Below are 22,895 nucleotides of genomic sequence, written 5' to 3'. Positions count from 1 at the left end.
TGAGGCCCCCATCGGGCTCCCTGCTCGGCAGGGAGTCTGCTCCCTCTGACCCTCCCCCTTCTCATGATCACTCTCTCATTCTCTCTCTCTCAAATAAATGTAAGAGTGATACACACACACACACATATGTATCACATGTATATATTCATATAAAATGATGTGAAAACTGGCACTACAAAAAGCCACTGGTCTAATCCTGCCTCCTGACCTGTCTACCCAAAATCAACTGGCCTGAGTGACATAAGGTAGCATCTCAAAAGCCTCTTCAGGGATGAATCACTGCTGCAGACCTGGCCCTCTGGACTGATGAAAGAGCTTACTTACCCTATAATGAAGATGAAGAGGACAGACTTGCTCAGAATCACATGCAAATCAGTGAACAAAGCAGGATTAGAACCCAAACCAAGAATTTTGGTTTAACTGTAAAGTCAATGGTTCTTAACCAGTTTACATGGCTTCTTCTAGGTTTTAAGTATTTTTAGTTTGTTTTCAAAAAAGCAGTTGAAATTTTCTATTTGTCATCATGAGGAGCAGGACAAATGGAACGCTATACCAGTATATTTTTTATGACTATATTTTCATTCATTACAATATAATGTTAAATTCTCCCCACAACAGCTAGAGTCCACAGTGGGGAGGCTGGACAGATTACCCAGTAATAGCAGCAGACAAGAATTACTTAGTAAAGCACGTGGGGTGTCCCATGCATTGAGATAAATTTTTGACATTCATTATGTCACTTGATTCACACACCACCTCAGAAAGTAGATTCCACTAACCATTAAAGAAATAGGGGATTAAAGAAGGACATTATGAACAAGGTCATATATCTACAACTGCCACACTTGTGAAAACTATACAAGTGAGTGGACATCAGAGTCAATATTACATATGCCTTATTTACACATGAAATAAAGACCAACATCATCCATCAAATTGACATGTGTTTATTGCACAAATTTCCCCTAGAACTGGGAGGTTATTATAATACAGGTGTACATTTGAGAAATGTATACAGAACAAGGAACAAGTATGTATATTTACATATCCCACCATCTAAATAATTTAGAGAAAGCAGAACAATCTCATAAGACATCCACCAGAAGTAGGCATTGTGTAAAATTGTTTTTTTTTTAAGTGATCATCCCCAGTGTATGCCCATTGCAACAAAATGAAATCTGTGCTAGTATGTTTATTGCACTTAACATTTTCAAACTCAATATTAAGACACATTAATAAAAGCCAGGAATATTTCAAATCAAACCAGTTAGTTTATATACAAGGAAAAATTAGTTTTAAATCTATAATGTAAAAGATCCCTTTTTCATTTCCTGTTGCAACAGTTTTTTTTTTTCCTGTTGAAACAAACAGGTTTTTAAAAATATGTAACACATATCTGTCTGTACCATAGGAAGCCGAAAAAATTATTTTGAACAGGCCAAAACTCTTCACATTCATCATAATGATCACACTTTAAAGAAGTAGCAGCTCATTCCTTGGGCTTTGTGTAAGGAAAAACAAGACTATGATGAAGGTAGTAGAAATTACAGAGGGTTAGGAATTATAAAACTCAGGAATCCTATAAGGATTGATGATTCTATAAGAAACTATAGGCCTCTTCCTTCTGAGCAAAGCTTACTTTTCTTTTCTTTTTTTGAAGATTTTATTTATTTGAGAGAGAGGCAGCAAGAGAGAGCACGCGCAAGGAGGATAGAAGCAGGTAGGTCCCTGGGATCATGAACAGAGCGGAAGGCAGATACTTGACTGAACCACCCAGGTGCCCTGCAAAGCTTAGTTTTGTGGGGTTTTTTTTTTTTTTTTTTTTTTTTTTAAGATTTTATTTATTTGACAGAGAGAGAGCACAAGCTGGGGGAGTGGACAGGGAGAAGCAGGCTCCCTGCTAAGCAGGGAGCCCAATGCAGAACTCGATCCCAGGACACTGGGATCATGACCTGAGCCAAAGGCAGACACTTAACCGACTGAACCACCCACGTGCCCCCAAAGCTTAGTTTTAAAAGGAACAGTAGGATGAGCCATCCATTTATAGAAGACTAGATTTCCTAGATGATAATTAGAGATTTCAAGCAGGACTTCGAATAGTTTAATAGTTGGATGGCATTCTGAACTACAATAAAAAAATAATGTACAATGGCCCACCTATGAATCTATCTATATTCTGAATTCTGCCAAAGAGACTGATTTATAGAATTCCAAACAATAAAAGAGGGAAGAATTTCAATAATTAATGGAATAAGAATATTAAGCCAAAGAAAACAGATCCATAAATACTCTTTGGCAGCAAGTCATCCGTGGGAGACTCAGGTACTAGCTGGGACCAGCTGATAGGATGCAGGAGCAAAAGTGATTACAGGCACAATTTCAGGTTTACACTCCACCAAAACAACCATTTCTTGTCTAGTTGGAGATTTCTTGAATACATAAAGAACAAGGCAAAATGTGACCCAACACTATAAATTCAAGGCCAAAGAATGAACAAACCACAGAAATTTTCCTTAATCTGAAAATTCAAACAGCAAGAATGAATGTATTATACAGTAATTATACTTAGCAAGAGAATAAGCAAGGGGATTTTTTAAGCTAATCAATTAATTATGATGAAAATAGTCCATGAAAGCAGAAGCCAATTTTACGTCTAGCATTAAAAGTATCTTTGATCAGATAAGTAAAGAATAAACTATAACGTAGTATTCAAGTAAACTGAGGTAGTAGAGCATATTGAAAACTTTATCTACCCATTTTTTTATTTACATTACTTACAAGAGTTTGGTTCCATATTAGCCTTTCTCATAAGCAACACTCAACAATATATACAAAAACACTAATAACTGAAAAGTGAAAATATTTGAAAAAAAATTAGATTTTGGAAGGGGGCTGTTAGAAGAAAGAGAATAATTTTAAAAGTTTATAATAAGATCTATTAGTGTAAACTGAATATGATGAGGCAGTGAAACAAATATTCAGTTCCTGTGGGTTCAAGAGGGGCTGATAGTGAAAGCAAAAGCCTTGGCTACCTGAGCACTTTTAAAGAAAATAGTATTATTTTTCCCAATGCTTTGGTGTAATTTTTAATCCTAATTTTCATTTATTAAATTAGATGCAAATATGTAAATATTAACATTTATAAGAATTAGCTTATACTTATAAACAAAACAAATGGTATAAAGTAGTATTCTTATTTGGGGAATCTACATTCCTCAGCCTTAAAAAAAGATCGGCTTTAGTTATATTTTAGGGTGTGTGAACAGAAAATTCACCAGAGAGTAACATTTAAACGTTATTTACAATTGATACTAGTTGAAAATATTATTTTAAAAAAGGGCATGTTTATCAATCAATCTTGTATTTCTACCTCTGTTTTAAAAAATAGATACGTATGTACACTTGGATAGATAACATACATACATTTACACTCATTATTCTGGATTTATTATAACAGGCTATTTAAAATACTCTGAGAAATACCCCAAAATTAGCTACTTTGAATTGAAAAACAAAAAAAAAATAAGCTTTTATAATCTATCCATACCTTAGAAATAAGGGATTAAAACCAGTGAAATGATTATTTCTGAGCCACTGAATCATCAAACATCCACTGGTGTTTATGAGTGTGGCAACACGGGAGTGATCATATGAAATTCCTTGATGTTATTACTCATTTATAAATTTCTACACTTTGGCTTTTTCAAATGCTTTCCCTCAAAATTATTTATGTGATTTTAGTTTCACTTGCTTAAAAGTATACCACCGCCCAAAAGTCCAGCCAAAAGAAAAAAGCAATCCAATGATCACACAATGTATACTGCAACACAGGATACCCAGGCACTTGTCTCATTCAGATCGAAGTCTAACTGGGAAAAAAAACTGCCATAAATGAATGTTGCATCTACTTCCTTAGTTTCTGTTTAACTTTCTACCAGAGTTAATTCTAACAACCTTTATATTAAAGAAGTATCTGAGCAACGTATGGAGAGTGAGTGCTTGCTACAGCAGCCAGAAGAGGAAGATCACTGGATTCAATCCTGAAATAAAGAAAACAAAAATCTCAGTTTAGGGTTTCTGTAACCAATACGTGTGTCTTACAGGCAATAACTGTTACATACCACATCTCAGCAGTCAAGAACCTAGGCCACTCTGGCCAATAGGAAAAGGGTAAAAAGAGAATTAATGACACACAAAGTAGAAATGCTTCAGTATGTAAAAACCAGAACAAAAGATTTTTTAAAAAAGAAAGCCACTGAAACCCTATTAGTAACTAAGTCAAGGATGTAGGAAAGCATCTCACTGATCTGCTAATAGACCAGGCATCAGGGGCAAGGCACAGTATCTTAAGAAATACAATAAAGTCTAATAATAGAGTAATTGTGTCCACCCATACTGTCTTGGATACAAATGTTTTTACAGAAATATTTGGGGGGGGGGGGCGCCTGGGTGGCTCAGCGGGTTAAGGCCTCTGCCTTCGGCTCAGGTCATGATCCCGGGGTGCTGGGATCGAGCCCCGCATCGGGCTCTCTGCTTAGCTGGGAGCCTGCTTCCTCCTCTCTCTCTGCCTGCCTCTCTGCCTACTTGCGATCTGTCAAATAAATAAATCTTAAAAAAAAAAAAAAAATATTTGGGGGGTCCCTGGATGGCTCAGTCAGTAAAGCATCCAACGAACTCTTGGTTTGGGCTCTGGTCATGATTTCAGGGTCATGAGAAAGAGCCCTGCACAGGGCTCCGCACTCAGGGCAAGTGGAGACCACTTGAGATTCTCTCCCTCTTCCTCCACCCTACCCCCACTACATACACACATACTCTATTGCGTGTTCTCTCTCATAAATAAATAAATAAATAAATCAAATCTTTTTTTAAAAAAAGTACTGAGAAGAAGTAATGGGAGCTGCTGCTGCTTCTTTTTTGTAATGGAAGCTTCTTAAAAATACATCTTTATTGTAGACTTATTCATATAGAATAAATCTGAATAAAATCACATTTTTCCAGCTAGTTGCTTGAGAAAGATGAAAAAGTTTGGCAATAGCCAGCAGTAGTAGGAAGAGTGTGCTTCCTGATGACTGTGAGAATTTATTCTGATACTTTTTGGACAACCTTTAGTATTACCTGTCACAATAACAAACAACATCCATCAAAAATTTAATACACATGTCCTTTAACCAAAAATTCTACTTCTAAAAATTTATCCTTCGAACTTCAAAGATTTATATTCATTCCAGCATTGATTTATAATAGCACAAAACATGAAAATAATCTAAATTCTACTATATAATGAAATTCTATACAAACACTAAAAGTAACGAGATAAATCAGTATGTACTTATATGAACATTCATGATATATTAAAAGGCAAGTAGCACCACGATATATAGAAAATAAATCTATACTTTTTATCCTATATACTTAAAAATTCTGTAAGAAGAAACAATTCATTAATTGTGTTTGGGTGAGGATCAGAAGTTAGGGAAAAGACACTAACAACTTAATTTTCCATTTTATGTCAAAATGCACTGTAAAATTTGGTTATATGCATATAACATTAAAAACTAGTTTAATTTCTTTTAAATGATGGCATGACACACACAGAATCATCTATATCCAATCCAGATGATGAGGAATAGTATTAATGAAATAATTTAATTTGGGGGCACCTGGGTGACTCAGTGGGTTAAAGCCTCTGCCTTCGGCTCGGGTCATGATCCCGGGGTCCTGGGATCGAGCCCTGCATCCGGCTCTCTGCTCAGCAGGAGCCTGCTTCCCTTCCATTCTCTCTTCCTGCCTCCCTGCCTACCTGTGATCTCTGTCTGTCAAATGAATGAATAAAATCTTTTAAAAAAAAATTAAAAATAAATAAATAAATAAAAGAATTTAATTTGGTTTCTGACACAGTTGCTACTTGATGTTGGTCCTCTCTCCCTTCTAAAAAGCTCAATTTTAAAAAGTTCCAGCTTGTTTCAATTTATGCAACTAGGATTTGGGGAAATAATTCACACACACACACACACACAGAATGAACATAGGCAAAGTGACTAGTGACTACAGACTATAATGAAAAGGGCTAATCAGTGTTTCCCACCAATTTCCTGTTCCTCCTTCAGTTAGCATTTTAGAAAAATGTCTTCTTCCCAGGGATAACTGCAAAGCAGACAGACACAATATAAAAATAATGGAGGAGTAATAATACGTAGATAATGTACTACCACCCACGGAATGGTGTTACTTCAGTCAGCTCATTTGGATGACAGGGCAGATGCTGGGAAGGATGAGTTTACAACATATGTAAATTACAAGTTTCTCAACTTACTGTAATAGTATAAGGGACAAGCAATGTCTTTCAGATCAGGGGAAGCCAGGGATCTGCTTTTATATGGTAAAGAGCAACCCAACTGATAACAGTGTCCAACTTCTAAAAAGCAATTCTGGGAATATTCTTTGCCTAAAGAAAGTGCAATGAGAAAGCCACAAACATACCCAAGAACCACTCCTAGTTCCTTGACGTGAACACGCATCTGTCCCCTCAGGTACTCAGACAGCATTCTGCTCTTGAAGTATAACTCCTGTAATCGGTCTTCAAGATGCATTACACACTGCAGTTAAGGGGGAAACAAGAACCAGGTAAGAAAATAGTTTCTACTTTGAAGTAATGGTTTTCCAAGGCATCATGGTTATGACAATTCAGTTTAGTTATTCCCACATAAACTAAAATTTGGAGCACAGTTTTAAAGCACATTTGTTTAAATTTTAGCTAAAAGATTGTAATTTTTTTCTAGTTAACATCAGAATTAGATCATACAGAGTTTTTGTTTTGTTTAAATGTAAATTATACATAATGAAAATCTACCATTTTAACCATTTTTAAGTGTACAATTCAGAAGCATTAAGTACATCCAAAAGACATGAAATTATCACCACTACACATTTCCAGAACTTTAAAACATGTTTTTATTCCAAATTTGATAAATGTAACTCCTAAATTAATGCATATCAAATTTATTTACACAGGAAAGGCTGCATTCTCCAGCAGAAGTTAAAGAAAAACGTTGGCAATAGCTCACAGAAAATGCTCAGTAGTCCTTACTAGAAGAGAGATGTTTCTAAGAACATTAAAAACTAAAACATACACACTTCATTTATTATCAACTAAGTTGCTCAATTTAATAAAATAGGTGATTCTGCATTGATGTTATACATTTGAGAAAAATACATGAGTTTCAGGTATTAAAACACTAAATTCCTTCAGAGTATTCCTTTCCAATGAAAATCAACTATTAAAACTGCTAATAGGGGGCTCCTGGGTGGCTCAGTGGGTTAAAGCCTGTGCCTTCCACCCAGGTTATGATCCCAGGGTCCTGGGATTGAGCCCCGCATCAGGCTCTCTGCTCAGTGGGGAGCCTGCTTCCTCCCCTCTCTTTGCCTGCCTCTCTACCTACTTGTGATCTCTGCCAAATAAATAAATAAAATCTTTTTAAAATAGTAAAATAAAATAAAACTGCTAATAGGGACGCCTGGCTGGCTCAGTCAGTAATGTGTGGGACTCCTGATCTTAGGGCTGTGAGTCTGAGACTCATATTAGGCATGGAGCTTACTTAAAGAAAAAACACCAAACTGCTAATAAAAACCCACTTTCTTCTTGGAAAAACAATAGAAATTATACACATACACAAATATATATAAACTGTATATATAATTTACATATATTTGTGAATTTACCATTTTACCCTTTTTCTTTTTTAAAAAGTAGGCTCCATGCACAGCATGGAGCCCAGCACAGGGCTTGAACTCTCAACCCTGAGATCAAGGCCTGAGCTGAGATCAAGAGTCATATGTCTGATTGAGCCACCCAGGCACCCCCCCATATTACCAATTTTTAAGTATACAATTCAGTGGCATTAAGTATAGTCACAATGTTGTGCAACCATCATCCCTATCCATTTCCAGAACTTTTTTTCATTATCTCAAACATTAACTCTGTACCCATTACATAAAAACTCCTCATTCTCTCCTCCCCTAAGCCCCTGGTAATCTCTATCTACTTTCTGTATGAATTTGCCTATTCCAGAAACCTTATTTAAGCAGAATCCTAGAATATCTGCCCTTTTCACTTACTCTTCTTAGTGTAACGTAGTCCAGGTTCCATATTGTATCAGAATGTATCTTGGCTGAAATATTCCATTCTATGTATTACACCACATTTTGTTTATCCATTCATTTGTTAATGGACATGAGGTGTTTCCAACTTTTGGCTACTGCAAATAAGGCTGCCATAAACATGATGGTACAATCTTTTTGAGTCCCTGCTTTCAACTGTTTTGAGTATAAACCCAGAAGTAGAATTGCTGGATCACAAGGCAATACAAACTTCTTGAGGAAGTGCCAAAATGTTTTCCCCAGAGGCCACACCATTTTGCATTCCCATCAGCGATGCACAAGGGTTCCAATTTCTCCACATTTTGGCTAATACTTGTTGGTTTTGTGTTTTTGATCATAGCCACACTTATGGGTGTGAAGGAGTATCTCACTGTGGTTTCGATGTGTACTCTCCTGAAGATCTTTTCATATGCTCATTGACCATGGGTGCATCTTCTTTAGAGAAATTTCTATTTGCCTATTTTTAAATTGAGTTTTTCTTTGTTATTCTGGATACCAATTTCTTTGAATATATATGATTTACAAATATTTTCTCCTGTTCTGCAGGTTGTCTTTTCACTTGTTGATTGTGTCCTTTGGTGGACAAAACTTCTGATTTGATAAAGTCCCATATATCTGTATTTTACTTTTGTTGCCTATGCTTTTGGTGTAAAATTCAAGAAATCCCTGCCAAATCAAATGCCATAAAGATTATCCCCTAATGTTTTCTTTGCACAGTTTTACAGATAGTTTAAGCACTCAATTTAAGTCAGATTCAAGTTTGAGTTCGTTTCTGTACATGGCATAAAGGGTTTAACATCATTCTTTTCCATGTGGAAATCCAGTTCTCAGCACGATTTCTTTCAGGGGCTCCTTTCTTCTTTGAATTGTCTTGGCTCCCTCGTCCAAAACCAACTGACCATTTAAGTAAGGGCTTATTTGGGGGCTATTATATTCTACTGGCCTATATGTCTGTCCTTATGCCTTATGCCTTTTTATGCCAGTATCACACTGTTTTGACTACTTTCACTTTGTATTAAGTTTTGAAATTGGGAGGTGTGAGTCCTCCATCTTTCTTCCTTTTTTAAAATTGTTTTGGGTCTTCAGGTCCCTTGAGACCATGCAAATTTTAGGTTGAGTCTATTTCTTCAAAAAAAGGATGTCACTGGGATTTTTATAAGGACTGCTTTGAATCAGTAGATTACTTGGGGTAGTACTGTGATCTTGATAATACTAGGTCTTCCAATCTATGAATACGAAATGTCTTTCCTTTATTTATGCTTATTTAATTTCTTTCAGCAATGTTATCTACTTTTCATTATATAAGTCTTTTGTGTATGGTAAAATTTAGTGCTAAGTTAATTTATTCTTTTAATGCTATTTTAAGTGTTTTCTTCATTTTAGTCTGTTCATTGCTAGCATATGTAAATGGAACTACCTTTGCAAGCTGATTTTGTATCTCACAATTTTGTTGAATTCATTTTTAGCTCTATCAGGTTTTTAAAATTTTGTTTTTAATTATTTTTGTTAACATATAATGTATTATTTGCCCCACGGGTACAGGTCTGTGAATCATCAGGCTTACACACTTCACAGCACTCACCACAGCACATACCCTCCTCAATGTCCATAACCCAACCACCCTCTCCCTACTCCCCCCCCCCCAACCCTCAGGCTCTGTCAGTTTTTTCCTATGGAATTTTTAAGTCTTCTACATTTAAGATTATGTCATCTGCAGAGATAATTTTACTTCTTCCTTTCTAATTTGGATTCCTTTCATTTCTTTTTCTTGCTTAACTGCTCTGGCTAGGGTTTTCTAATACTCTGATGGAGAGAAGTGGTAGAAGTGGGCATCCATGTCTTGTCAGTGATCAGAGGGGTAAAATTTTTAATATTTCACCAGTGAGAATAAGGTTAGCTGTGGTTTTGTCATATGTGGCCTTTATTATGTTATCTACAAAAGTTTTAAAGTAAGCTATACCTTATTTGTCCTAACAAGAAAAAAAGAAGAACTTTGAAAGCTGGAAATGCTGTCTTCAGTAAGAGGTTATTCAGTATTATGAAGAGGGTTCATTCAACGTTCATTCAACGTCCTGACAGGAAAAAGAGGCTCCAGAAAGCACTGGCATTCTGCACAAAGCTTAGAGATACCACATATCCATACCTTACATGAAACTAGTCAGGCTCCAAATTCTAGCTGCCAAAACCATACAATATATAGATATGTACACATCCCCTTGGGCTGCCATTATAAAATGGCACAAATTCAGTGATTTAAACTATAGAGAATTACTTTCTCACAGTTTTGGAGGCTGGAAGCGTGAACATGATGCTAGTATATTCCATTTCTGGCAAGAGCTCTCACCTGGGCATGCAGACGACCGCCTCTGGCTCTGTCCTCACAATCTCTCTTAGAAGATCCACCCTCATCACCTAATCTAACCCTAATTACCTTCCAAAGGCCCATCTCCAAATACCATTAGAGTGTGTGTCAGGGCTTCAACACAGGGATCTTATAGGAACACAAACCTTGAGTCTATAACATCTTTTTTTCCAGGAAACAATGATGAAGCTAATAGCAGTATTCAATGTAGGCACATTCTAAATTAAAGTTCAGTCACCTATCAGAGTGCTAAATAATTCAAGCCGTATACATACTTACAAAATTTGGAGATAAGTTATGTTTATAAAGCTGAAGAGTGGAATGAAGCAGGTTGGACACAAGACTGGAAACTAATACTTCCTTTCCCAATTTATTATCTGTCATTCGTCTCTGGCTACTGGCCACTTGCACAGTCCATTTATCCATATCTGCTATAATACAGACAGCTTCTGCTATTGGTTCATCCAACACTGGATGCTGGAAAAAAGAATTCATCTTATGATAAGCAAATAATGTTTTCAAATAAATGTTAAAAAAATAAGGCAAGAAAGAGATATTAAAAACAGAATAAAAGAATATTAAATTCTGACAGTTACTTCCAAAGAATCATTGACAGTAGAAAATGGACTACTGAATTAACTCAATTAACAAATACCCTGAGAAACCTTTAGAAATCATCACTGGGGATGCCTGGGTGGCGTTGGGTAAGCATCTGACACAGGTCATGATCACAGGGTCAGGCTCCCTACTCAGCGGGGAGTCTGCATGAGATTCTCTGTCTCCCTCTACCCCTCTCTTCCCCCCAGATAAATAAATCTTAAAAAAAAAAAGAAAGAAAGAAATCATCACTGTAGAAATTAATTGCCAGAACTTTGTATTCTTTTTTAAGTTTTTATTTAAACATTTTAACATTTAAACATTCGTATTTTTTAAAAAGATACAAAAAGAATTCACATGAGCAAGTCAAAGGTAAGGTTCTGTGCTAACTATCCCAACTTGTCAGACATTAATTTGATTGAGCACCTCAAGGACTATCATTTGATTAGATTACATGAAACACCTTGCTGCTTCTGTTCCCTGGATTTTTCTGTTTTACCACAATGTACATCCCCAATATGGCTAACAGCAATTAAAAAGGAGGCAAATCACCAGGTACTAACATGATTCTCCAAGACATATGGTTAAGTCAGAAAGAGAAAGTCATTAAACACCTAGACACATGTGCACGCATGCACTCACATACACATATTATATCCATCCCAGTTATATTTTTTTAAATCAGTATCTGTATCTAAACGCAAATGTATAGAGAGAAGAATAAGAATACTCAAATCAGACTCTATCATGAAGATCTCTGTGAAGAAGTATGAAATACAATGAGTACAAATACGGATGTCTTTTTGCCTTTGTGTATCTTTATTTTGTTTGAGTTTCTAATGATACTTTTATAATTAGAAAGTTTAAGGCACAGTGAAAAATATTTTAAACTAACATACACCAATAAAAGGCCCACAACATGTGGCTGTACCCTTGACTTCTCATGGTTTATACACAAAGACCAAAATTGACAATTAAGTACAAAGTGCCACCATCAAAAAGAAATGATGGTGGAAGGAATGCATGAAGGAAGGAAGGAAGGGAGGGAGGAAGGCAGGAAGAAAGATCCTACAGTGCTCAGTATTTCAACATCTTTCTATATTTGGAAAGCTAAGGATTTATTCACCACTGGCCATATGGAACTGCATAATAAAACTGAGATTAAAAACTGTAATTTGAAATACTTGAACCCAGCGGCCTTTATCCTTTTAAACTTGTACTGTTACTACAATTTTATAGCAAAGAATGTAGGTTTGCTTCTTGGTAACACCAGGTTTGGCATGTCCAAAGGATATCCCTTTGCCCAATAAATGAACAACCACTATGAATAAGGCTTTTGGCTTGATGTTAACTAAACAAAGACAATGGACCTCACAGTCCAGTGTAGGAGATAAAAATAAATACATCTGGCTATAAAAGGCCATATGTAATAGACAAAACAGGTATTAAGTGCTGGGGTAGCAGAGGAGGGCAATAATGGGTTCTTGTGTGAGTGAGAGTTTCACAGTACGAGTGACACAGGGAAATAACATTTAAGTATGGATTGGATTGCTGGTGAAAAATCAGACAGGAATATGGATAATTCTGTAAGACAGAATATCATGAGAACACTTAGAGACATAAATAGATGCATGTGACTAAATTAGTGAAATATGATACTGAGAAGCAGTGAAGAAGAGAATGGAAAAGAAAAAGCCTGGTAAGATACACTGTGAAAACTTTCCATGAAACTCTAAACTTTGTATTTGTTTTTATAAAATAGTACTCAAATAATTCTGATTCACCTCTTACCAAGAATAGAACATTGTTCAATTTGCCAACTTAATTACTGAAATACAATTTTGGAAATGGTACATACATCTAAAGATGTAAGGTATACCTTACATTGTTAAGAAACAAAATAAAAGTAAACATATTTTAATGTAAGTATTTCTATGGTTATAAGAGAAAAATAAGGCAGGAGGCATGATCAAAAAACCAACATGGAATAACAAACTGTTAAAGGCAGACTTCAAAAGCAGGGAGCAGCTTTAGGAGATGATATTTATGAAGGGGGTACATCCATTATCCTCACAAAGAAATACCTAAACAGATAATGAGAAAACAGCTACAAAATATACCTTGTTTAAAGGTTACAAACTATTTTAGAAATTAACTTTATAGCCATTCAATCAAAAGGCATGTGGCTAAGATTTTTTTTCCCACAAGTTTTTATTTACATTCTAGTCAGTTAACATACAGTATAACATTAGTTGCGTTTACATTAGTGATTCATCACTTCCAAGCAACACCTGGTGCTAATCACAACAGTTGCCTTCCTTAATCTGCATCACCTACTTTATCTCCACCCACTTCCCTTCCAGTAACCACCAGTTTGTTCTCCACAGTTGAGAGTGTGTTTCTCGGTTTTGCCTCTCTTGTTTGTTTGTTAAATGGTTTATCTAACCAAAACCTATAAAAGCTACTTTTTGTTAAAAAAAAGGAAATGGTCCCAAATCTGAAGTCTCCCAAGTGAGAAGGGCCTAAACATCAAGTTTATGATCAGAAATAATTCAAACCAAAATTGTTTTAGAAGTTGTTGTTAAAGGCGGTGGGGGGACAGTGCCAGTCATTCATTCTGACTGCTTATTTTCACTCAATGGACTGTCACATGCAAGGTCCTAATGTGATAAAATTTCAATTTATTCAACCCCAGTCTTTCTCTTCATCATCAACTTCTGGAAAAGAAAGCCTATAACAAATGGGAGCATATTCTCAAGTAAAACCTTGTAGTGGCCTCCTCCACAATCTTTACTGAGCTTGTATCCAGCTTCAGATACTTCCCAGTCATAAAATGGAAGTAATTTATGTGAGAGAGAAACAGTAAATATAGTTTTATTTGGCTTAAACCTTCTTTTCTGAGTTACATGACTTCTGTAATACAAATTCATCCACAACCTTACCAGTCTTTTCCCCCCCCCAGGTATTTCCAGAATGTCAATACATAAACTCTCTAACATCTTCTCAAGGACACACATAATCCCAAATCTCCACCCCGTAACAAAACTTGATTTTTCAGTTGCCTGCTAGTATTCAAACATGGCCTTGTAAACTGCACGTCTGAACTAAAAATGTACAACTTCAGTGTACTCTCTTCAGAACTATCAAGTTTCTTTACTTGCCTTTCAAAATAAAAATAAGACCCCCAATGTGGCAGAGGGAACAGGCTTTAAAGACACTGCAAATTATAGTTCAAATTGGCATTGCCTTTTGGAGAAGAAACTAACCAACATACATCAAGACCATGAAAATAATCCTAACCTTAAAACCTGGCCAATAACCACTGGGAATCTAGCCTAAAGAAATTAACCTAAATTCTTAAAACACATAAGTAGTATCAGTGTTAATAATAACAGTAAAAGGAAGAAAAGTTGAGCTACAGAGAAGAGAGAACCCAGAAATAAACGCATGCATAATGCTCTATTAACATATGACAAAGGAGCCAAGAATACACTACAAAGGAGAAAGGACAGCCTCCTTCAGTAGATGGTGCTCCGAAAACTAGAGAGCCAGAGGCAAAAGAATGAAACTGGATCCCTATTTGTAAACCATTACATAAAATTCAACTCAAACTAAATTAAATATTTGAACATAAGACCCAAAAGCATAAAAATCCTAGTGGAACATAGGGAGTAAGCTCTCTGGTATCAGTCTTGGCAATGATTTTTTGGATTTGACACCAAAAGCCAAGACAATGAAAGCAAACTAAACTAAAATGCTGCTGCACAGCAAAGGAAACCATCAGCAAAATGAAAAAGCAGCCTACAGAATGGGAGAAAATATTTGCAAACCGTATATCAGGTAAGAGGTTAATATCACACAACTCAACAGCAAAGAGAAAAAAAAACACCAAAAAAACCGTAACAATCTGATTTTTAAAAATGGGCAGATACACTGAATAGGCATTTTTCCAAAGGAGACATACAAATGGCCAGCAGGTACATAAAAAGATGCTCATCTTTTTACATCACTCATCTTCAGGGAATGCAAATCTAAAACACAATGAGATATGACCTCCTATCTGTCAGAAAGGTGGTTATCAAGATGAGGATAACAAGTATTGTGCACTGTTGGTGGGAATGTAAATTGGTGCAGCCACTGTGGAAAACAGTATGGAGGTTCCTCAAAAAATTAAAAACAGAACTACCATATCCTTTAGCAATACCACTTCTAGATATGCATATATTCAAAGACATGAAAACAGGCTATCAAAGAAGTACCTACACTCCCATGTTCACTGCACCATTATACACATTAGCCAAGACAAACACACCTAACTTTCCATCAATAAATGAATGGATAAAGAAGATACAATACACACACACACACACACACACACACACACACACACACAGGAATAGTATTCAGCATTGAGAAAGATAAAAATCCTACCATTTGCAACAATACAAATGGACCATGAGCGCATTCCACTACACGAACTAAGTCAGACAGAGAAAAGACAAATACTGTATAACCTCACACACCTAGAATCTAAAAACAAAAACAAAAAACAAAAAAAACCCTCACAGAAACAGCGGAGTGGGTGATGTGGGAGCCGGTGGGGGGAGGATGAAAGAAATGGGTGAAGTTAGTGAAAAGGTATAAACTTCCATTTAGAAGACAAGTAAGTTCTGGACATGGAATGTACAGCATGGAGACCACACTTAACAACACTGTATTATATATTCATTATATATCATATAGGGAATAGATCTTAAAAGTTCTCATCACAAGAGGGATGCCTGGGTGGCTCAGTCAAACATCTGACTCTTGATTTCAGCTCAGATCATGATCTCAGGATCTTGAGATCCAGCCCCATGTTGGGCTCTTCAGTCAGTGGGTAGTCTGCTGGAGATTCTCTCTCCCTCTCCCTTGCCCCACCCCTGGCTCATGTGCACACACACTCTCTCTCAAATAATCTTTAAAAAAAAAAGTTTTCACAAGAAAAAGATGTATAACTATATGAGGTGATGGCTGTTAACTTACTGTGGTAATATACATATATTAAATCATGTTATACTCCTTAACCTAATACATTATATGTCAACTATATATCAAAATAAAACTGGGGTAAAAAAAAAGTTGAGCATATGACAAAACCACAGAATTGCAATAAACATTAGAAACAATGTTTACAAAGTATGTTAATAATATGGGGAAATTCTCTTACATCAACTGTAAAGTAATAAAAGCAGAATTCAAAACATTAAATATAATGCCATATATAAGCAGGTATCTATATATACACATACATACATTTTATATACATGTATAACCTATATAAAAATACATATTTATACATAAAAATGTAAATTTTAGTGTTTTACTGTACAGCAGGAAAATTATGGCAAACCTAGATAAAAACAAAGTTTGTGGACAAGAATGATCAAAACCCTATATACATATATAGTACATATATAAAAAATGTGTATCTGTAAAAGTGTGTGTGTGCACACATGTATATATCTATATAGCCCTAGTTATATATGTATATAAATACACACACACACACACACACACACATAGAGTAATGATGACAAGAAGATGTAAGACAGAGAATACCTTATACAAAACACCACATAGCATAACTCTGGTATATAAACATTAGTATCACTTTCATTACAGCCAAGGAAACTGATGTTCTATAAAATTAAATATCTTGTCTTAAGATACACAGATAGAAAGTGGCCAAGTCTGGGTTTCATCAGATGCCACATACTACATAATGTCTAGAAGAGGTTTTTATATTAAAAATGGCTGCCATCAAAAACTAAATTACTATACACTGGGTGATTGAACATAATAGTAAAAATAATTTAAGTAATTTTTAAAAAGAATGGCTAACAATGAATGGTAGAGTTGGGAAAACTTGTGTTTAGATTTCTATACATTTCAATCTTTTATACAGTAAATATATGTTTAATTTGATAATAAGAAAAATGCTACTTTCTTAGAAACTGAGGAGAAAAGGAAAAAATACTAATACGGTTCAAAAGAATAAGACTGTATTTTTTTTTTTAAAGTACTATCCTCATGAATTATCTATTAAAAGGCTCCTGTGGGGTTTTCCATGTAGGCACACAAGAAATAGTTCTCATGTTAGATGTGATATTATGAGCACACAATAATTAAAACCATTAAATATAAACTTTATACATGAATAGAGAAAAACGCATGATAAAAAACCCAACCTGTTAGTGTTAAGATTAAACTTGGTATTTTAGTTTTCACTTCTTCAAAATTTTCTGTGATCTGCTTTGACAGTAAAATATCTTATGAAAATTTAAGAAGGAAAGATAAGAAATGCAGTTAGAAAAACACAGGGCAGAAGACAGAAAGCTCTTACTTTTTACCATAGTGGAATGATTCCAAGGGCAATAGAAGGAGGACTACTAATAGAAAAGTCTTGCAAGCTTTGTTAATGCCAATTTTGCTACTGTATTTACATTTACTTTTGTTCATCTGTTTTAGAGACAGCGTTCTGTATATATTAAAGCTTAAGAGCATTGCTGAAGGGGCGCCTGGGTGGCTCAGTGGGTTAAGCCTCTGCCTTGGGCTCAGGTCATGATCCCAGGGTCCTGGGATCGAGCCCCACATCGGGCTCTCTGCTCAGCAGGGAGCCTGCTTCCCCCTTTCTCTCTGCCTACTTGTGATCTCTGTCTGTCAAATAAATACATAAAATCTAAAAAAAAAAAAAAAAGAGCACAGTGTGTGTTAATGGGTATAGATGGAGAGAAAAATGAATAAAGTGAATGACTGAGATCAAACAGAAAGACAAGAGGACACAAAGCATTATAAGGCCCCACATCAGATTTCCTAACCAAGTACTTCAACAAATACTGAGTAATCTGTCGGACAATGGGAGAACAGAATTGAAAAAAAAAAAAACAAAAACAAAAACAAAACAACAACAAAAGAAAAGGTTGTTACACTCTGAAGAATACCATTAACTGATACAAATTTTTTCCTATGAAGCATTAAATTACTTATTTGTATCTTCCTCAGGCATTTTGTTTTACGTGTTGTACTACACTTACTCATATACATACGTTCCTTACTTCCTCCATTACTAAGCAAATAACTTATGATCAGAAGCTATTTCTTTTTCATCTATATATCCCTTGGACTATCAGCACCATGTTCAGAACACAGTATATCAGTAAGTATTTATCTAACTGGTGTTAAAGAGTTGAGCAAGATGGTTTTTAAATATACAGAACATGAGTTTTGGTAACTTTCCTTTCAGAGTCTGTTTTTAATCTAGATTTTTCTGAATTTCCCAACTATACAATAAAACACCAAACATAACAACTTAAGATAATTTACTACAAACACAGGGCATTTAAACCTTTCTGGTGGGCACCCAGGTGGCTCAGTTGGTTAAGCTACTGCCTTTGGCTCAGGTCACCATCCCACAGTCCTGGGATTGAGTCCTGCAGCGGGTTCCCTGCTCAGCAGGGAGTCTGCTTCTCCCTCTGACCTTCTCCCTCTCATGCTCTCTCTCAAATAATAAATAAAAATCTTAAAAAAAAAAACAACCTTCTGGATAAAAATTAAGGGAATGCTTCCTCAATGAGCTATATTTTCTCACCCATGATTTCCTAGTTGGCTTTCTCCATTCCTTTTTAATGTTTTCACAAGGGGAAAGGAGAAGATTTTGTTTAAAAAATTATTAGAATGACACATGGAAATTGAAAAAAGAAATAGAAAATTCAACAAAAGCTGGAGACTTCAATACTCCATGCTCAATAAATGATGCAATAACTACACAGAAAAATCAGCAAGATTGTGGAAAAATCATCAAGAAAGCAGAAACCTAAAGGCTATCAACCAACTTGACCTGATATCTAGAGTACATTCCTTGCCCAACAAACAGGCGACTATTTTTTTTAAAGATTTCTTTTATTCATTTGACAGAGAGAGAGAGCACAAGCAGGTAGAGTGGCATGCAGAGGGAGAGGGAGAAGCGGGCTCCCTGCTTGGCGGGGAGCCCGATGTGGAGTTCGATCCCAGGAACTTGAGATCATGACTTGAGCCGAAGGCAGACACTTAACTGACTGAGCCACCTAGGCGTCCCAACAGGCGACTGTTTTTTTTTCAACTACGTGTGGAACATTGTCCAGGATACACCACATGCTGGGCCATAAAATAAGACTCACTAGATTTAAAAGGACTAAACACTATGGAGTATTATGTCTCCATCAGAAAGGATGAATACCCAACTTTTGTATCGACATGGACGGGACTGGAAGAGATTATGCTGAGTGAAATAAGTCAAGCAGAGAGTGTCAAGTATCATATGGTTTCACTTATTTGTGGAGCATACCAAATAACATGGAAGGACATGGGGAGATGGAGAGGAGAAGGGAGTTGAGGAAAATTGGAAGGGGAGATGAACCATGAGAGACTATGGACTCTGAAAAACAACTTGAGGGTTTTGAAGGGGCAGGGGGGTGGGAGGTTGGGGGAACCAGGTGATGGGTAACAGGGAGGGCACGTATTGCTTGGAGCACTGGGTGTGGTGCAAAAACAATGAATACTGTTACGCTGAAAAGAGATTTAAAAAAAAAAAAAAAAAAAGAGCCACAGAGAGAAAATTTAGGCTCTAGAGGCTATAAGATCTCTGTCAGTGACTTAGGTCTGCTCCTGAAGCAGGAAAACAATTGCAAAGTATATAAATAAACGGATGTAGTCATGTTCCAATAAAACCTAATTTAAAAAAGCAAGCCTATTTGTCCCATGGGCCACAGCCTACTCATCTTTGATACATATGGGACAAAAAGTACTATTAACAAAGCCATGAACATTCTTTGGAATATTCCACTTATAGGAGATTTCAGAAAAAAGGGAAAAGCACAGATTACAATAACCAGGGATGAAAGAGGGGACATAACCGATGAACTTACAGAAATTAAAAAGATTATAAATGGGGGCGCTTGGGTGGCTCAGTCAGTTAAGCGTCTGCCTTCAGCTCAGGTCATGATCCCGGAGTCCTGGGATCATGCCCCATATTGGGCTCCCTGCTCAAGAGGAGTCGGCTTCTCCTCCCTCTGCCCCTCCCTGCTACTTGTGCTCTCGCGCGGGTTCCTCTCTCTCTCACTTGCTCTCTCCCTCTCAAATAAATGAAATCTTTCAAAAAAATTAAAAGATTATAAATGTATGCTATGAACCATTTTATTCCAACAAATAAATGAGATCACTTAAATGTAATTAATTCCTAGAAAGACACAAATTACCAAAATTGACTCAGGAAAAAATAAAAACTTGGAATAGATCTAGAATAAGAAATTGAATCAGCAATTTAAAATATTCTCATTTTAAAAAGCCCAGGTCCAAATAACTTCACATGTGAACTGGATTAAACATTCGGAGAAAAAATAGTACCAATCTTCCAGAAACTCTTTCAGAAAATTGAGGAAAGAACACACCCCATCACATTCTATGAGGCAAGTATTATTCTGAATATTAAAATTAGACAAATGCATCACAAGAAAACTATAGACTAATATCCCTCATGAATACAATTCTAAAATTCATACTAAAATATTAGCAAATCGTATCTAGTAAATATAAAAAGAACTATATACCATGACCAGGTGGGATTTTTTTCTCTAGGAATATACAAATTGGCTAATGTCTAAAAAATCTACCACATCGGGGTGCCTGGGTTGCTCAGTGAGTTAAAGCCTCTGTCTTTGGCATTGGGCTCTCTGCTCAGCAGGAAGCCTGCCCTCCCCACCTGTCTGCCTCTCTGCGTACTTGTGATCTCTGTCAAATAAGTAAATAAAATCTTTTAAAAAATCTACCACATCTAATGTAATCTCTCACATTAACAGATTAAGAAAGAAAAACAGAATGATCATTATCAAATAAGCACAGAAAAAGTATTAGATAAAATGCTATATCCATTCATGATTTAAAGGTGGAGGGAACAAGGAAACTAGGACTAGAAAGAAACTTTCTCCATTTGATAAAGGGCATCTATAACAATCCAACAGCAACATCATACTTAATAATGAAAGAGTCAATGTTTTCTCCTAGCATCATGAAGAAGACAACGATGTCCACTATTAGTCCTTCTATGCAACATTGTACTGAAGGTTCTAGCCCATACAATCAGGCAAGAAAGACAAAAGACATCCAGACTGGAAAGGAAGATGCAACAATGTCTATTCATCAATGACATGAACGTGTATGTAGAAAAACCTAAGGAATCCACACAGAAAACTACAAGAATAAAAGAGTTCAGCAAGGTTGGGGCACCTGGATGGTATAGTGGGTTAAACACCCCAACTCCTCCTATTGGCTCAGGTCCTGATCTCAGGGTCATGAGACTGAGGCCCATGACAGGCTCCACACTCAATGCTTAAGACTCTGTCTCCCTCTTCCTCTGTCCCTCCCCTACACGCGCCCTCTTTCTTTAAAAGAAATAAATCTTAAAAAAAAAAAAAAAAGAGAGAGAGAGAGAGTTCAGGAAGGTAGAAGAATGTAAGACCAATATACAAAAATCAATTGTATATATAAGCAATGAACAATCTGAAAATGAAAAAAATAACCGCATTCACATTTAAGCATTTGTAATTTTCTTGATATCATAACTGATCTGATGATGAACATCTATGAATACATCCAATACTTTCTGTATTTCATATTTCTATTTGTGTAGATTCCTGGAACTCTCTAACCCGCTCTCATGGTGACAGGTACAAACACACAGGTGCAAAAGTAACAGATTAAGAGAACAATGATTGTGTTACATAGTGAAGTATAACCAAAAACATAAGGTAAACTGGTTCTATCAGGTAACAAAGTTCATTCTAAGCAAATTCAAGAGCAGTGAAGGTAACTCACCTGCACAGCATGAGACAAATCGGATATCAGACACTGACGGAGCCTCTCATCATTCCCAATTCCTTGAAGAACAAAGTCAGGCACATAAGATGAGCAGTAGCCACCCAATAAGGACCTCCCAAAGTTGGCAATGTTGGGCTGAACAGCACTCACTTCAATTAACTTTGACCTGGAAGAAAGGTCCCAAAACAAGGCATATCCAATTATTAATAAACATTTTATCAATAAAAAACTTTTTGGACTCTTCCTAGTCCACACTTCTAGTACCATCGTTTTCTACAAACTATACTCAGAGTAAAATCATCCTTAAGTAAAAATTGGCCTGAGTGACCAATGAGACCACAAAATACTCCTTCCTATCCAGAAAAGAAGGTGAATGAACAACTCTGTAATGACCTGGGTATAAATCGTTCAAAAGAGACATCCAGAATAGTGTCCCTTGTGTATGTAATACATTCTTAATAGAATCAGAGAATGAAAACCATCATCCAATACAAAGTAGTTAAATACATCACAAACCCAAAGCATGGAATATAACATTTCTAAAATATGAATCTTCTCCTTGTATACTTGACCCACAGTATACATTTCCTGCTTTCCTTTTAGTCTTGGCCAAATTGATTTCTAACAGCCATTTGCCACCTTCTCTGTGATCACCTCTCTCTAGTTGCCAGGCTCAGCGTAGGTCCATATTTGGGGGCATAATTCACTCCTAAGCTACTTGAAAACTCCTAAACAGTAAGGTATCTCCCACATACAAACATGCTTTTCTCTAATGACTTCACATAACCTTTCTGGGTAACTATGGGGCTTTAGCCTTTAATCCTTCCCTAAAACCACATGGTAATAGAAGAGAATCTCTCCAGGACAGTGATGTCTTGTTTTATAT

General features: G+C 36.1%; 1 protein-coding gene across 2 annotated transcripts in view; it reads right to left on the bottom strand.

Annotated features, from left to right (window-relative positions):
• Window positions 1-1,882: 1,882 nt before the first annotated feature.
• FNIP1 (folliculin interacting protein 1) overlaps window positions 1,883-22,895 on the bottom strand; it is a 156,346-nt gene continuing 135,333 nt past the window's right edge. For both annotated transcript variants that reach the window (XM_046000279.1, XM_046000280.1), the window contains 4 exons: window positions 22,007-22,175; window positions 10,799-10,996; window positions 6,481-6,596; window positions 1,883-4,040 (listed from right to left, as the gene is read on the bottom strand). In XM_046000279.1, coding sequence (XP_045856235.1) covers window positions 3,962-4,040; window positions 6,481-6,596; window positions 10,799-10,996; window positions 22,007-22,175 — 562 coding nt within the window. In that variant the 3' untranslated portion in view covers window positions 1,883-3,961. The remainder of the gene's footprint in view (window positions 4,041-6,480; window positions 6,597-10,798; window positions 10,997-22,006; window positions 22,176-22,895) is intronic.

This window comes from Meles meles, chromosome 3 (genome assembly GCF_922984935.1).
Source record: "Meles meles chromosome 3, mMelMel3.1 paternal haplotype, whole genome shotgun sequence".
Lineage (NCBI taxonomy): Eukaryota > Metazoa > Chordata > Mammalia > Carnivora > Mustelidae > Meles > Meles meles.
This window is presented reverse-complemented; position numbering and strand designations above follow the sequence as displayed.